The 17,970-nt window shown below is 34.6% G+C and overlaps 1 protein-coding gene across 1 annotated transcript; it reads left to right on the top strand.

Annotated features, from left to right (window-relative positions):
- Positions 1-11,961: 11,961 nt before the first annotated feature.
- On the top strand, positions 11,962-12,929 carry LOC101827464 (olfactory receptor 8H1-like). The gene has a single exon (XM_013119231.2). It carries the CDS (start codon positions 11,962-11,964, stop codon positions 12,904-12,906), a length of 945 nt encoding a protein of 314 aa, XP_012974685.1. The 3' UTR covers positions 12,907-12,929.
- The last annotated feature ends 5,041 nt before the right edge of the window (positions 12,930-17,970 follow it).

Here is a 17,970-nt window from a genome sequence, read left to right as displayed (position 1 = left end):
AGTAAACTTGATTATAAATGCTGCTGAATTAATTCAACTTTTATCTTTTGAAAATGCCTTGACTTCAAAATTTAAGTATAAGGATTTGTTACTTGGAAAAGGAGTTTTTGTTTATGTTTCTACAGAAAATAAAAAGCTGAGGATTCTTTCCAGGCTTCTGTGGTTTGACCAACAACCAAGACCCCCAGAAGCAGTGGGCCAGGTGTTCCAACAATTGGAACAGCTAAGATGATGCAGTCTTACAGACCCCGAAAATAAGGACTTATACAGGTTTCTGAGTTTTGTCATGATCCCCATGGTATGAACAGCGCCCCCTTCCAGCATGAAGCAGTTTGGAATGAGCGACACCCTAATTCCCATCTTGTTTATAAATCATTGTTTTCATTTAAATGGAGTTGTTTATAATTGGCTAATGATCACAGCCAATCTCTTTTTAATGGTAAAAAGGGGAATTATGATATGGATATGGTTTTTCATTTATGGATACAAATTCAAGGTCAATTTTGTGATGTGTATATTTCTCCTATTGATCAAGTATTGTGCTTATACTAATCTTTTAAAATGTAATACATGATTAAATATAGACTATAGATAGTTACTTATAACAGTCAGAACTTATAGTTAGGTTAGTTAGGTTTTCTAGATATTCAGAAATATATTTGAGATAGATATACAGTCTTCAAATCTTTCAAAGACCTTCAGAAAATGGCATTTAAAATGGTTTAGGGTTTTTCTTGATAATGAGAAATGTCTGCTCCTGGCATCACCAATTATGTCTGAGAGGAAGATGGGCATCGAAGAAACTCGTTATGGAGTTTGCTTTTAGCATGGCAAGATTAGCCATTTGGGCAAGAAACTGCTCTTGCCTAGACTGTTTGACTGTTGCTGTATAAACTGGACATGCAGGACCCACAGGAAAATGACTGCTGATCTCAGTCTTACAGGGTTCCTGCTTCATGGAAGAGTCTACTAGACTTTCTGCAGGACACAGAAAAATGACTGACAGACTGCCAATGCAGATAGACAGTTTTGAAATTTCCTGCTTTGCTGAGAAATCTTGTGGATACATTGTGGCCTATGGGCTGAAGATGGATGCCCCAACATTACAGAGGAACTTCAGGTGACTGTCTCTGTCAATTCTAGTGTTTATATATTATCCTTCTGTGGTCTTTGATAGAGTTGAAGGCAGATAGTTATAGTTTTCCTTAGTTATGATAAAAGATAAGCTATATATAGAACTTTGGGCTCACAAGGATGGGATGGATTATATTTTCTTTAAATCTTTCTAAATGTTGATGGACAAAATATTGTAACTGTGTTCTTCCTTGATAAATGTTATGTTATATATAATTTGACTATGTTAAAGTTAAGGCCTTTCATTTTGTTTACACAAAAAAGAGGAGTTGATGGGGGTAGTCCTGTGTATATGTCAATAAAGCACTGTTGGCCTATAGGGAGGTAAGATAGGTGGGACTAGGAGTCGAGGAGGACTCTGGGTAGGAGAAACACAAGGAGTCGAGATGTAACTCCATGGGTTTAGAAGCCCGGACATTTCTCCGGTAAGAGAAATACTTAGATTAACAATTATGGGGCAATTATTTAAGTCAGAGCTAGCCAGTAAGAAATAAGCAAGGCCAACAGCTTCAGAATTAATATAGCCTCCTCTGTGTTTATTTGGGACTGATGCGGCTCTAGAACCAGGCTGGCGGGAAGGCTTCTCTCAAGGAAAAAGCTTTCCCTTTACACAAATGGATCAAAAACCTCACAATAGACATCCCGCCACTCTGACACTCTTAGAAGAGAAAGTGGTGGTAATCTAAAAGATTGTTAGACACCACTTCCTGAACATAACACCAGTAGCACAGACATTGAGATCAAAAATTAATAAATTGGACCTACTGAAACTGAGAAGCTTCTGTAAGGAAAGGACACAGTCATCAAGCCAAAATGGCAGCCCATAGAATGAAAAAAGTTCAGGGCTAGCCAATAAGAAATCCTAGTCACCAGTCAACAGATTTATAATTAATATAGTGTCTCATGTGTTATTTGGGGGCTGAAACTGCAGCAGGACCCAGGCAGATTGTGAAAAAGAGTACATGTTACATTCGGCACCTGCGATGTGGGGTATGGATTTTCATGTAGAAATTAAAAGGGATTTTAGAAACAGAAGAACAGTAGTAGCATTTTCTCAGCTGGGCTCTGTTTTGCAGGAGACGAGCAGAGATCTTCAAACCCAGTCTTAGCAGTAAATTTCCAGCATATTGGAAAGACAACAGTTAACATAGTCACAGCTTTGATTTTAATAATATTGTTTAGCAGATGAGACACATCACATGACCAGAAAAACATAAAGATTTACAATAAAGTCTGATCCAGATGAAGTAAATCCTCTAAAATATTTATAGTGTGTTTAAAAATGAAACAGGATAATGTCTTGGTGTGGTTGCACAAGCCTTTAATCACAGCCCTCCAGAGGCAGAGGTTGTCGGATTTTCATAGAGAAACCCTGTTTCTAAGAAAACAAATAAAGTAAAACAAAAAAACAAAAACAAACAAAAAAAAACAACAGAGTAATAAAAAAAAGCCATGTAAAAATGAAAAGTACAAAGAGAGTCTGGATACTGTGTGCCATTGTGTTGCCTTTGAATTGTTTGATTGCTAAGCAGATAACAACAACTGCTAAAAGAAATGCTACTGAATTAATACAACTTATATATTTTGAAAGTACTTTTACTTCTAAATTTAAATATAAGGACAGGTTATTTGGGAAAAGAGTGTCTACAGAAAATGAAAGGCTGTGGATTCCTCCTAGACTTGTATGGTTTCATAAAGCAAGTTCCCCTAAAACGGTGTCCCAGGTGATCCAACATCCAAGACAGCTGAGAGGATGCAGCCTTCCAAACTACAATAAATAAGGAGTTAGACAGGTTTCTGTGTTTTGTCATGATCGCATGGTATGGACAGTGCCCCCATAAAGCAGGAAGCAGTTTGGAATGAACAATGCTCAAATTCCCAAATATTGTTTATAATATTTTGATTTCTTTTCAATGGGGTTGTTTATAAATAGTAATTATCACAGTCAATCTCTTTCTAAAGGGAAAAAAGGGAATATGATATAGACATAAATACTTTGTATTGGTATGGATTTTCATTTTTAGATACAAATATCAATTTTGTGATCTATATTTCCTCTTGTTTATTGTGTTTATACAGCTCTTTTAAAAGGAAATGTGTAATTGAGTACATATTATAAATAGTTAACTAAGTTAAGTTAATTAGGTTTTTCTAGATACACAGAGATGTATTTAAAATAGATAGATATATTTTAACACAAATGATTTAGAATTTTTCTTTTTTTTTCTCAGTATATGTTTTTATTTAAATTAGAAACATGAATGTTTAACATGTCAGTCCCAGCTTCCTCCCCCAGGCCCTCACCCAATCCCCACATCATTTCCCAGAGAGAGTGAGACCCTCCTTGGGGGGGATCTCTAAAGTCTGTCATTTCATCCTGGGAAGAAGCTAGGCCCTTCCCCATGTGTCCACGCTGAGAGAGCGTCCCTCTATTTGTAGTGGGCTCCCAAAGCTCATTCATTAACCATGGTGAACACTGATCTACTACCCAAGGCCCCACTGATTTCTGTGGCCTCCTCCCTGGCACTACATTCATGGAGTCTGGATCAGTCGCCTGTTGGCCTCTCAGCCATCAGTCTGGGATTCAAGAGCTCCCCCTTATCCGGTCAGCTGTCTTTGTGGGTTTGCTCATCACTCCTCCATCTCTGTCACTAGGTTCCAGGAGTTCAGTTCAGTGTTTAGCTGTGGGTATCTGTCTCTGCTTCCATCAATCCCTGGATGAAGGTTCTAGGATGGCATATAAGGTAGTCATCAACCTTACCAGCAAGGAGGGGCAATTAATGTAGTCTCACCATTATTGCTTAATTTGCCAGTTGGTGTTATCCTTGTAGATCTATGGAGATCTCACTAGAGTTAGCTAACTCCTCAAGCCTCTAATGACTAGATCTATTATGGTACCTCTCATCCTGCTCTCCTCTATTCTTACATCGACTCAACCTTCCTGCTCCCCCATGCCTTTTTCTCCCCTCCTCTTATCACCCTCTGTGTTTCTTGTTTCCCTCTCCTTTCCACTGATATTCCCAATGTGCTCAGGAGATCTTGCCTCATTCCACTTCTCTGGGGTATCTTGCATCCCTGTTGGGAACCTCCTTGTTTCCCAGACTCACCGGCAATGGGATTGTAGGCTGACACTCCCATGATCCATATCTAAAATCCATATATGAGTGAGTACATACCATGTTTGTCTTTTTGTGACTGGGTTAGCTCACTCATGATGGTGTCCTCCAGTGCCATCCATTTGCCTGCAAATTCCAAGTAGTATTCCATTGTGTAAATGTACCACATTTTCTCTATCCACTCTTCAGTTTTGGGGCATCTAGGTTGCTTCCAGGATCTAGCTATTACATATAATGCTGTTATTAACATAGTAGAACACACATTCTTGTTTTGTGAATGGGAACTTTGGGTATATGCCTAAGAGTGGAATTGCTGGGTCTTGTGGTAGACTCAGACCCATTTTCCTGAGGAATCTCCATACTGATTTCCATAGTGGCTGTACTAGTTGGCACTCCCACCAGCAGTGGAGTAGTGTTCCCCTTTCTCCACATCCTCTCCAGCATAAACTGTCATTGGTGTTTTTGATTTTAGCCATTCTGACAGAAGCAAGATGATATCTCAGAGTTGTTGAGTACTTTCTCAAGTGTCTCTCAGCCATTTTATAATCCTTGATTGAGAATTCTCTATTTAGTTCAGTCCCCCACTTTTTAATTGGATTCTTTGGTGTTTTGAAGACTTGCTTCTTGAGTTCTTTGTACATTTTGGAGATCAGTCCTCTGTCAGATGTGGGGTTAGTGAATATCTTTTCCCAATCTGTGGGATGCCTTTTTGTCTTGCTGACAGTGTCCTTTGCCTGACAGAAGCTTCTCAATTTCAGGAGGTCCCATTTATTAATTGTCGATCTCAATGTTTGTGCTGCTAGTGTTATGTTCAGGAAGCAGTGTCCTTTACCAATTCTTTCAAGGGTACCTCCCACTTTCTCTTCTAAGAGGTCCAATGTGGCTAGATTTATATTGAGATCTTTGATCCATTTAGACTTAAATTTTGTGAATGGCGATAGACATGGATCTATCTGAAGTCTTCTTCATGCTCATATCCAGTTATGCCAACGCTGTTTGTTGAAGATGCTTTCTTTTTTCCATTGCATAATTTTAGCTTTTTTTGTTGAAAATCAGCTGTTCATAGGTTTGTGGATTAATCTCAGGGTTTTCAATTAGTTTCCATTAGTCTACCTGTCTATGTTTGTGCCATACCAAGCTGTTTTCAGGACTATAGCTCTATAATAGAGCTTGAAGTCAGGAAGTGATGCCTCCAGACATTGCTTTGTGGAACAGTGTTGCCTTGGCTACCCTGGGTTTTTTGTTTTTCCATGTAAAATTGAGAATTGTTCTTTCAAGGTCTGTGAAGAATTGTGCTGGGATTTTAATGGGTATTGAGTTAAATCTGTATATTGCTTTCAGTATGATTGCCATTTTTACTATGTTGATCCTACATATCCAAGAGCATGGGAGATCTTTCCATTTCCTGGTATCTTCTTTAATTTATTTCTTTAAAGACTCAAAGTTATTGTGATACAGGTCTTTCTTGACAATAAGTCTGCTCCTGGCAATACCGATCTATTCACAGAGAAAGATGGGCATTGAAGAAAGTCATTATGGAGTTTGCTTGCAACATGGCAATATTAGCCATTTGGACAATAATCTGCTCTTGCCTGGGCTGTTTGACCATTGCTGTATAAACTGGACATGCAGGACCCACAGAAACCTGACTGTTGAACTTACACAGCAAGATAGGCATTCATACAGGGTTCATGCTTCATGGAGAAGTGTGCCAGACATTCTGCAGGAAAATGAAAAATGATTGACTGACAAATTGCCAATGCAGGAAAAAATTTAAAATTTTGCTGAGAAGTCTTCCAGACACACTGTGGCCTATGGGCTGAAGATGGATGCCCCAATGTTAAAGAGGAACTTCTGGTTACTGTCCAGGTAGCAAGATGTCTCTTTTAATTCTAGTGTTTATATATTATCCTTCTGTGGTCTTTGATTGAGTTGAAGACAGATAGTTATAATTACAGTTTTTCTTAGTTACAATAAAAGATAAGCTACATATAAGAATTTAGACTTACACAGATAGGATAGATAACAAAATACATTCTTTATATCTTAGTAAATGTTAATGAACAAAATATTGTAACCATATTTCTTACTTGACAACTGTTTTGTTATATATAATTTGACTATGTTGAAGTTAAAACCTTTCTTTTTATTTAGACAGAAAAGAGGAGATGATGGGGGAAGTCCTTCTGTGTATACGTAAATAACGCACTGTTGGCAACATAGGTAGGATTAGGAGTCTAAGAGGATTCTGGGAAATATAGTGAAGAGAGTGGTTGCTATGTGATCTCCTAGGGGGGCATCACCTATCAGGAGGGAGCCCTTGGAAATATAAGTCCATATAAAATATATATTAGTAATTATGGGTCAATAATTAAGTCAGAGCTAGCCAATGAGAAATAATAGCAAATGGCCGGCAAAGGGACCCAGGAAGCTGGTGGGAAGAATACACGTTACACTCATGTATCATTTTTTTCTGCCATCTATGGCAGCAAACCTTGCTATTACAATGACTATTGATTAATATTGACATTAATTATAAATCAACAAGTGGAGACTATATGACTATAATTCCTCAGTCCTAAATGAGACACCTATATTCCCTATCTCAAGGCAAAAGAAGTATCCTGGCAAAGGTTGAAAATAAAAAACAATAGAAAATATACAAAGGAGTGTTATGAATTCATTCCTTTGGATATGATAAATCCATTACAATTATGGACTCATAGCAGCTCTGGCTAATTTCTTAAGAAATTAATAAAACTGAGACCATGATTACTCCATCATTAATAGATAAAGGGGTTCATATTACATTGAACTTAAAATTCTTTCAAAATTTAATATGTTTTCTGAAATCCAAAACAGTGTTTGACATACATTGTTGCTTGGTAACTACTCAGGAAATGAAAATTTATATAGTTACTTATCACACTTATTTATTCTAAATAAGACATATAAAACCATTTTTAGTTTGCATATCATCATTTTTAGATTTCCATATATCATTATTTCTAGTAATTTAATAATATTTTATGTTTCCTTGTCAGTACATTAAACATAGGTCTTTCCATGCTTTCTTGTTTTTTTTAACTTTTTTTATTACTTGAATTTTAAATAGCTTGCTTTATATATCAATCCCTGTTCCCTCTCCTGCCCTTACTCCCATACCACCCACCCCCCAGCCTCCCACCCTATCCCCACTTCCTTCCACATAAGGGATATCCAGAGTCTGTCATTTTGCTCAGGGCAGGATCCAGACACTCTTAGGGTGGCATAACTGGATATTCTGCATGCCAATATCCAGTTATGCCAGCACCATTTGTTGAAGATGCTTTCTTTTTTCCATTGTATAATTTTATCTTCTTTGTCAAAAATCAAGTGTTCATAGGTGTGTGGTTTAAAATCAGGGTTTTCAGTTTGGTTCCATTGGTCTACATGACTATTTTTGTGCCAATACAAAGCTGTTTTCAGGAATATAGCTCTGTAATAGAGCTTGAAGTTAGGTATGGTCATGCCTCCTGAAGTTCCCCTATTGTATAGGGTTGTTTTGGCAATCCTGGGTCTTTTGTTTTTCCATATAAAGTTGATTATTGTTCTTTCAAGGTCTGTGAAGAATTGTGCCAGAATTTTGATAGTGATTGCATTGAATATGTAAACTGCTTTTGGCAAGATTCAATTTTAATATGTTGATCCTACCAAATGAAGAGCATGGGAGATCTTTCCATTTTCTGGTATCCTCTTTGATTTCTTTCTTTAGAGACTCAAAGTTCTTGATATATAGGTCTTTCACTTCTTTAGTTAACGTTATCCCCAGATATTTGATGCTGTTTATAGTTATTGTAAATGATGATGTTTCTCTGATTTCTTTCTCAGCCACATTATCATCTGTATATAATAGGGCCACTGAGTTTTTTGAGTTAACTTTTTATCCTGCCACTTTGCTGAAAGTGTTTATCAGCTCTACGAGTTCCCTTGTGGAGTTTTTCGGGTCACTTATGTAAACTATCATATCATCTGCAAATAGTGAAAGCTTGGCTTCTTCTTTTCCCATTTGTATCCCCTTGATCTCCTTTTGTTGTCTTATTGCTGTAGCTAGAACTTCAAGTACAGTATTGAAGAGATATGGACTGCACAGCCTTGTGTTGTTCCTGATTTTAGAGAAATTGCCTTGAGTGTCTCTCCATTTAGTTTGATGTTAGCTGTATATTGCTTTTATTATATTCAGGTATGTTCCTGTTATTCCTGATCTCTCTAGGACCTTTATCATAAATGGGTGCTGGATTTTGTCAAAGGCTTTTTCAGCATCTAGTGAGATGATCATGTGGTTTTTCTTTTGCTGTTTGTTTATATGGGGGATTACATTGATAGATTTTCTAATGTTGAACCAGCCCTGCATTCTTGGTATGAAGTCTATTTGGTCATGGTGGTTGATTTTTCTGGTATGTTCTTGAATCCATTTTTCTAGTATTTTATTGAGTATTTTTGCATCGATGTTCATGAGGGAAATTGGTCTATAGTTCTCTTTCTTAGTTGTGTCTTTGCGTAGCTTGGGTACCAAGGTAATTGTAGCCTTGTAAAAAGAGTTTGGCAGTGAGCCTCCTGCTTCTATTGTGTGGAATTCATTGAGGAGTATTAGAATTAGCTCTTCTTTGGATTTCTGGTAGAATTCAGCACTGAAGCCATCTAGGCCTGGGCTTTTTTTTTTGGTTGGGAGACTTTTGATGACTGCTTCTATTTCACTAAGGGTTGTAGGTCTGTTTAGATTGTTTATCTGTTCTTGATTTAGTTTTGGCAAGTGATGTCTTTCCAGGAAATTGTCCATTGCCTTTAACTTTTTGAATTTTGTGGAGTACAGATTTTCAAAGTATGCCCTGATGATTCTCTGGATTTCCTCAGTGTCCACTGTTATGTCCCCCTTTTCATTTCTGATTTTGTTAATTAGCATGCCCTCTCTCTGTCTTTTGGTTAGTTTGGACAAAGGTTTAGCACCTATGTACAATTAAGCAGTCTACAGACTTTAGATGGACCCAGAACTCTTTTTTATCAATCATATAAAATGTATGTTAATGGAAACTATCATGTAAAGTGAAATAAGCCAAACTCAGGAGATAAAGTATTATTTTTCCTTTCATATGTAAAATTAAGGGGAAAAATAAACATGAAATTTACAAAGAGACTGTTGGGCAAAATGATGGTAACCAGTGGGAAAAGTAATGGGAATGGACACATGGAATGGAAGAAGGGAAATTTAAGGTGATTGCATTATATATGTGCGTGGGATTTTCATAGTGCAAACCATTGTTTATGTAATTTACACTAATGGAATTAAGTGAAAAACTAAGCTAAATTTGAAAAATAATGTTATTCTCTGATGAATGAAATAAAAATAAATATAATTCAAAAGCAATGATAGTTCAAGAAAGAAGGAAGTCTTAGGCATGGAGCTTTGTAAATGGCATTATTTTGTAAACTGAAAGAGCATAAAAATCTGAAAACTTATTGACTTCTACAATGGCTAGATATTGACATGATATGGCTTTGTTATTATAACATGAATTGAATGCAATCAACACTGACAAAAAATGTCCAAGTAGAACAGTTTCAAGGCAATTACAATGTATACTGAGTTTCAAATAGAAAGCCAATCTTACCTCTCAGTTACCTGACATTATCAAGTTCACCGGTTTTTCAAAATGTTGCATGATGTTTTCTATGAATTACCTTGTCTACTAAGACTTATTTAACAAATCACATTGGTCACAAAGTCCATCAAAGATGTAATACACAGAAAAAAGTGTCTCCATTCATAAGAGTAAAATATGTCCTGCGATCTTTACAATCAAAAATATTAACATGTAAAGATTTTTATTTCAATGTGAATTATTAGCAGATTAAACAGTCGTTTACTCCAATTCTCTCTGTGTAAAAGGACTTATTCTCCTTTTCATTCTCAACTCTGGAAACATAGTCTTCATAAAGTATTTAACTTTATTTACATCATAGTTTAAATAAGTTTATTCTCATTTAAGAAAGTGTATAACCCGATTCCATACAAAGTAAGCTTTTCACCACTATGTGTTTTTAATGGCTAGTAATTTTTAAATTTTGTGTCTAATGTTTAATGAAATAAAAATAAATCAGAAGCAGGCTGTAGAGGTGAAGGGTGCTGATATTTTATGGTAGCTTTTATTGTTTTTAATGAGTACAGCTTATTTTTATAGAATAATTCTTATCACATTTAAAATATATCTCATTGAAGACTTCATAAATACAACCTTGAGAATACCACTGATAAACACATCTATTTGTGAATACCTTCTCTCTTCTGAAGTAATTTCAATGATTGCATATGACTACTTTACATTGAAAATGTATGATCAGAGGGAAGACTTGGTCATTCTATTCACTGTGGGACTTCTAGAAAAAAATGAAAAATTTGGCACAATTACTCCTTGAAATTTGGTTCTTATAAGCATGCCAATCTTGCTTAAAAATTGGCCCCCAAGGATGACCACACAGTACATGAAGATCAGCACTGTTACACACAATTCTGTATAATTATTAGGTAAAGAGAATGGACATAGATGGCTCTACTGAGACTCATCGGAGCTCCTGGCATTCATTGGTCTAACAGCTACTGTGAATGTTCTAGTCGAACAAGATCTGAATAAAACTGTTTGGCTGACTTCCCTTCCCACCACATTTTGAGAAAATGAAAACACAGATATCTGCAAATCTCAATGAAAACCTTGAAAATTGCCAAAATTTTATGCATATGATATTGAAAGGTCTGTCTGTGGTTGTTGTTTCCCAACAATATGACTCACAGTAAGTATTCTTAAATTTATAAGAACTTATAACAGTTAAAATAAAGCAAGGTATTTACTGTAAGACTGAACATACTAAAATTGGGACTTCCACAAGGACTGTCAGGTTTTTTGGCAAAAAAGTGTTAATGAGTTTAGATTCTAAAAATCATCATCATATTTTGAAACCGTCCTTTTAGCCGAACTTTCACTTTGCATTGCTTTGGAAGATTATCTTTTTATAAATGTCCTATGTCTTAATGCAGTCAACAGGACTTCTGTTAAAAGGATAAAAATGACTTATTAGTAATTAAAGGGAATTCATATTTAAAGAAAACAAAGAGCAAAAAGCACTTATTGTATAGTCAGAGTTTTGTTTAGGTTTCAATAGTGAAGTGTAAAGAAAAATCCAGAATAACATGCATGTTCTGGAGTCAGAATACAGACAGACAATCAAGAGATATTTGAATAGAATCTTCATTCATTATTTAATATTCTGTACTTCGTTCCTTTTGTAAATCGTGGGATAATTTCCATTGAAACTATAAAGAAATCTATTCTGCCAGGCAGTGGTGGCACATGCCTTTAACCCCAGCCCTTGGGAGGCAGAGACAGGCAGATCTCAGTGAGTTTGAAACCAGCCTGGTCTACAAGAGCTAGTTCCAAAACCATACAGAAACCCTGTCTCGAAACCAAAAAAAAAAGTCTATTATCTTTGTTATGTAATAGACAAATGTCTTGCTTCTGTTATTGGCAATCCTTTTTGTAAAAACAATGTAAAAGGCTATTTAAACTTTGAGGCAACAGAAATCAATTATGAAAATAGCAAAACATAATACAATATTTTATTAATATTCATTCAACATAAGTGTTCCTTTTAATTTCTAAACAGTTTATAGTAGCTCACAATGAACACCTTGAATTACACAAATCATCCTGACTTCATCCTCATGGGACTGACAGATTCTAAAAAGATCCAGCTGGTCCTCTCTGTGCTGTTTCTGCTGATATACATGGTCACTGTTCTGGGGAACCTAGGCATGATTCTGGTCATTCGTCTAGATGTGCAGCTTCACACTCCAATGTATTTCTTCCTCACCCACCTATCATTCCTTGATCTTAGCTACTCAACTGTCATCACACCCAAAACCTTAGAGAACCTGCTGACTTCTACAAAGAACATTTCCTACAGAGGTTGTTTCACTCAAATGTACTTTTTTGTCCTTTTGGCTGCTACTGAGTGTTTCCTTCTGTCTTCAATGGCCTATGATCGGTACATAGCCATCTGTAACCCTCTACACTATTCAGTTGTTATGTCCAGCAAGTTCTGCAGTGCCCTTCTTACTGGGTCATATGTGTTTGGAGCTGTGGATTCCACTGTCAATATGTTATGCATGGGTACATTGGATTTCTGCAACTCTAATGTTATCCATGACTTTTTTTGTGACACATCCCCACTTATAGCCCTGTCTTGCAGCAACACACATGATATTGAATTAATTATATTCATTTTCGCTGGTTCCACCCTACTGTTATCCCTTATCACAATATCTGCATCCTACATGTCCATTCTTTCTACTGTCTTAAAGATCAATTCTACTTCAGGAAAGAAAAAGGCCTTCTCAACTTGTGCCTCTCATATCTTGGCAGTAACCATATATTATGGTACCATGATTTTTACTCATTTAAAGTCCAATAAGACCTTCTCCTTGGGAAAGGACCAAGTGGCTTCTGTGTTTTACACCATTGTGATTCCCATGCTGAATCCACTCATTTATAGTCTTAGAAACAAAGAAGTAAAATATGCTGTCAGTAGAGTTATAAAGAAGAGAGGGAGAGCTCTGGACAACTAAGATAACAAACAACAATGATAAGAATTTACCTTTCTTTTATTCACATTATTCCCTTCACTTCTTCATCTAAAAATAAATGAAAGCTTTTATTTTCCTCTTTTTATGGAGTTTCCATCATCAAACATTTCTTGACAACTTCCAGGGATGTGTTTTGAAAAGTACATTTTGCACCAGAAAATAAAATGCTTGTTACACAAATGGTTTAATCATCATTTTATAGGCAACCAATATGCCAAATTATAGCTGTGTTTACAGTTCTTAAAACTACACCATGCTCAAATTTTACTTTATAACTTATGAGTAAGACAATTTTCAAAGTGTCGGATGGTACCCTCTTGTAATATGAACTCGCAAATTTCAGAGTGATTGATCCTCAGTTTTATCAGCAACAGAGAGAATAATTCCAAAGCAAGGTTTTACGATGATGTATTAAATCTATTTGAGGAAATAATCACAAATTACAGCTATTAACATTATAAGCATTTTGGTTTACATAAAGCAATTTTGCTTGTATATGAAGACTATTTATGTTTTAGAAATTATTTTCAGTTATCCCAAACTATATGTTTCTGATGAATTCATGAAGAGGAAAAGCCATTGCCTCAAATTTAATATACATTTACATTGTGGCTCTAATGTATAGCCACAATGGTAATTATTAAACTAAAATGGACAAAAGAAAAGCACCAGAAGCCATTATGGGCAGAGAGGAGAGTGAAGGAGATAGGAGAGGAAAAAGAAATTGTGAAGACAGAAAAATCAGAATATATATACATACATAGTTGCTCTTTGGCATATATATATATATGCATATATTTCCTAAAGAACATTTTTTTTAATTTTAAAAATCTGAAATTAAAAAATATAATTCAATGATTAACATCTTTTATTGCCTTTAGTAATAATAGATTGATTTTTAACATAGAACTGATAATAAATTTATATTCTGTTACATGCTATAAATATTTTATAATACAGGACTAACATTTCCATTTTTATTGTAGCTTTTCATTATATCTTACAACCATATTCAGAATTGTCTTTCTTCTACGTAAGCATTACTTTAAAAAATATATTTGCATTTTCCAAGTTTTTTTATTTTGTTTTTAAACTCAGGTGTTGAATACTTTAAACTTGTTTAGCAACACTTTTAAAACCATCTTATAAAACTCATGAATTATTAGTTTATGTGCAAATGTTGATTACTAATATAAATTGGTATTTAGTTATTTTTCTAAATTTTTTGAGTGCTTTAAACTAAGTACAAATGGTTTACTTTAGAAGATAATTTTACAATTGTTCATGTATTCAAAATACTACTGAATTTAGCCAAATCTAAATATCTATATATTATTTTCCCTTAATTAACATTTTAAAATTCTGTATTTAGCCTATAGCAACCCATAGAAAATTATTATTATTTTGTCTTTGGTGTCTTTGTTGCCTAAGATGTACACATACTCTTTTTCCACTATTTTATGTTTGTAACTAGAAATAAGTATAAATAATCATTTTGCTTACTTATTACTTTGGCCTATCTCTAATAATTAATCTGTTATCTTCCCTTATACTTTCCATCTTACATTGTCTCAGTGAACCTGAAACTCACTAATATGGCTAGATTAACAGGTCAGCAATCAACAGATTTCTGTACATCTTTTGTGTCTCTAAAATGTGGATAACATGCATATTCTCAGCACAGATTTTTATGTGGGTTCTTCATGTTTATTTGGGAAGTAATTCACAGGCCGATACATCTCATAGGCTTTCATATATGTTATACATGGCCAATCATCACTTACGTGTCAGTATTTATGAAACTTATACTATCCATTTGTGCTTTCAATACAGGAAACAAAATCTCTAATTTGCAGAATAATGTCTAACACCAGTTTATTGTTACAATCTAATTGAAATAAGACTTTCTTAAATGATTCATAATATATGACAAATATTTTATATTGGAGGCATATAATTATAATTGCTGCCAAATGTGTAATATTTGTATTTGTCCTGTAATTGTGTTGTTAGACATTTACATGCTCTGCATCTTTCAAATTCTGAGATATTCTCAGTACAACAGTTCATGTTATGATGTCATATAAGCATGATATTTAGAAAGAGTGTATGGGAAAATATTGTTATTGTTTCTGAATAATCCCTATGCAAGTTGTATGTGGTGAGACATGTTTGTAATCCTAGCACTCATATTTCTGAGGCAAGAGGATTGGCACTCTTATATTTTTGGTTGTGAGCCTAGCCTTTAACTGCTGAGCCATCTCTCCAGACCAGGATTGGCACTCATATGATGACATACTAGCCAATATAAAGAGAAATAGGAGACCCATGCACAGAGATAGATCATGTTTAAAATAATGAATAGTAATATTGATAACCATAATACAAAATCCAAGCCAAAAATAATTTTGTGATTAGATCATTTTAAAATATATTTGTTGGGCTGGCATGATGGCTCCAATTGTAAAAGTATTTAGCAAAAACTTGACATCAATTCTAACACTCTTGACTCACATGATGAAGTTACACTGCCATATGTCATTCTATAACTATCCGGTGCATGATGTAGTGTGATTCTGCACATCTTCTACCACACATTCAACTAAGAAGCAAAAACTTCTAGCATTAATATGGTGATAAGAAACATTATATTGCTACAGAATGCATATATAGGACCACAATTAGAATTGGAATATGGATTTAATTTTTTTTAAGTTATCATATAGTCCTCTTACATGATAGCTGGATACTACCTGAAACAATTAGTCATCAAATACCTTAGCCAAGCAATGGAATCAGACTAGCAATGGACGAAAAAAATCTGGTATATACATAGAGAAAAGAAGTGTTTTGAAGACACTGGATGGACCAAATCCATTGTTTTCTGCAAAGTGGTATAAGAAGTCTTAAAATATATAAATGCCACATGGTATATCGACTTTCATTGTAAGGTGACTGTAAGATAATCTATAGTATATCAGTAACAATACATGATGGTACAGAAAGCATTTTGTGCATAGAAATATTTGGTTTTAGACAATAAAATGCTAACAGGTATTTAAAATCACTTATATTTACTTCTTTGAACTTTGAATGCATTCTACTTTTTAATGAAGACATTTGACAGAATCATGTTTTGATTTAAAATTTCTCTTTTTTCATTTATTCTTCTCTCATACATTACATCCAGACAGCAGTTTCCATTCCTTCACTCCTTTCAGTCCTGCCCCTAACATCTGCTCTCCCCCCAGATCAACTCCTCCAGCATTCCCATCACTCCCCCCAAAAAGCAGGCCTCTCAGGAATATCAGCCAAACATGTCATGAAATGTCATAATAAGATTAGGCACAAACATTCACTTTCTATTCCATTTTGTATTTTTACCACGAAAGTAACTATATTTATGTCTGAAAAAGTTCCCTGTTCCACACTAGTTCAAAATGTCCTCAGTTAATCAGCAAGTAGCCTTAATGTTATACTCTATATAATATTCTCTCAGTTGCTGTTAATATATATTACATGCCAACTTAGCATACCAGAAAAGAAAATACAGTGATCATATACTTTATTTTCAGGCTCCCAGGAAAAAGAAAAAGAACCTCAGAATTAACCCTTAACCTCTGGTCTTTGAAATCATGCTAAATCATCTTGCTTAGAAAATGGCTGCTGAAAATGACTAAATGTTTCATGATACCCAAGACCCTTACATGAGAAACCCCAGACTATCATACAGAGAGAGAAGGTCTACCTTGACCATATTATATGCAGAACAGACTCTGAGATGCTTTTGGGCCATATCATCATTAGTATTTCCATTTGACAAAGAGCTATATAACATTTATATGACAATTTAATTTTCCAATTAAGAATGAATGCACAAAATTTTTGGAATATTAACCTACAGAAATGAGCATGCAACAATATGACATTTTATAGTTTTAAATAGATTTCCTCTCATTGAAAAAAATTGAGAATTGACACATTTTTAGAGTTGTCATGTATGAAGATTTTTTTCCTCTTACCATCTTTGGCTTACAGTAAATGTTCTTATAATTGAAATATATTTGACAATTTAAAGTAAGCAGGTGGTTTAATAATATATTATCCATGTACACATATCAATTAGGACTTAGAAAAATAATGTCAGGATTTACAAAAAGAAAGTAGAAGATTCTCCTAGCAATAACCCTATTTTTTGGTTGTGAGCCTAGCCTTTAACGGCTGAGCCATCTCTCCAGCCCTGCAAAAACCCTATTTTTGACAGTTAGTATAAGTAAAACTTTGGTGTAAGGAAAACTACTGATGTATATATATATATACATTTTCTAATGCAACCAATTTAGGTCATATAAAGTTTATTTTGCAAAAATGAACAGTAAAGAACAGTAAATTAGATATTCAAGTTGTATCTTTTATTCATTACACACACACACACACATATATATATATATATATCTATCATCTTTGGTTTTACTGAATTACAAATGAGATTGAGGTGATATGTGCTTGTTCTTTGAGTCAAATGAAATGGACCAACTCATAGAGTCAGCATATATATACAGTAAAATCATATTAGTAGACTGTTATGCTCTGTTTCATACATCAGTGACTAATGGCAGTATCTAGAATGAAACCTTATAGTTGTGGTAAATGTGATATTAAGAGAATTCATTTAGACTATTACAAGTTTGTTAAATGAAGAGGTATGTATATTTATATTCAAATATCATCTAGAAATTTTCAAGCAAATTTTCATAGTCAAATACTGTAAGACACTTGAAAATGATTATGTAATTGTTGAACTGTACACATAAATAAAACCATTAAAAATAAATATTACCTTTGATTTCTCAACTGTGTAAGTACATTTTCTCTGAATTCATATTTATGGAGCTGACAAATTCCAAGACAAAGGAAGAGTGCATGGGGAGGGCGTTAGAATGGAAACAAGTGTGGAGGAGGAGAAGAGGAAGGACAAACTGTGGTTTGTATGTAAAATAAATGAAAATCAAATGAAGTATGTGTTATTATTGGAAATCAGGACAT

Source organism: Mesocricetus auratus, unplaced genomic scaffold (assembly GCF_017639785.1).
Source record: "Mesocricetus auratus isolate SY011 unplaced genomic scaffold, BCM_Maur_2.0 Super-Scaffold_100004, whole genome shotgun sequence".
Lineage (NCBI taxonomy): Eukaryota > Metazoa > Chordata > Mammalia > Rodentia > Cricetidae > Mesocricetus > Mesocricetus auratus.
Note: the sequence above shows the minus strand (reverse complement) of the source record. Positions and strands in the feature narration are given on the sequence as shown.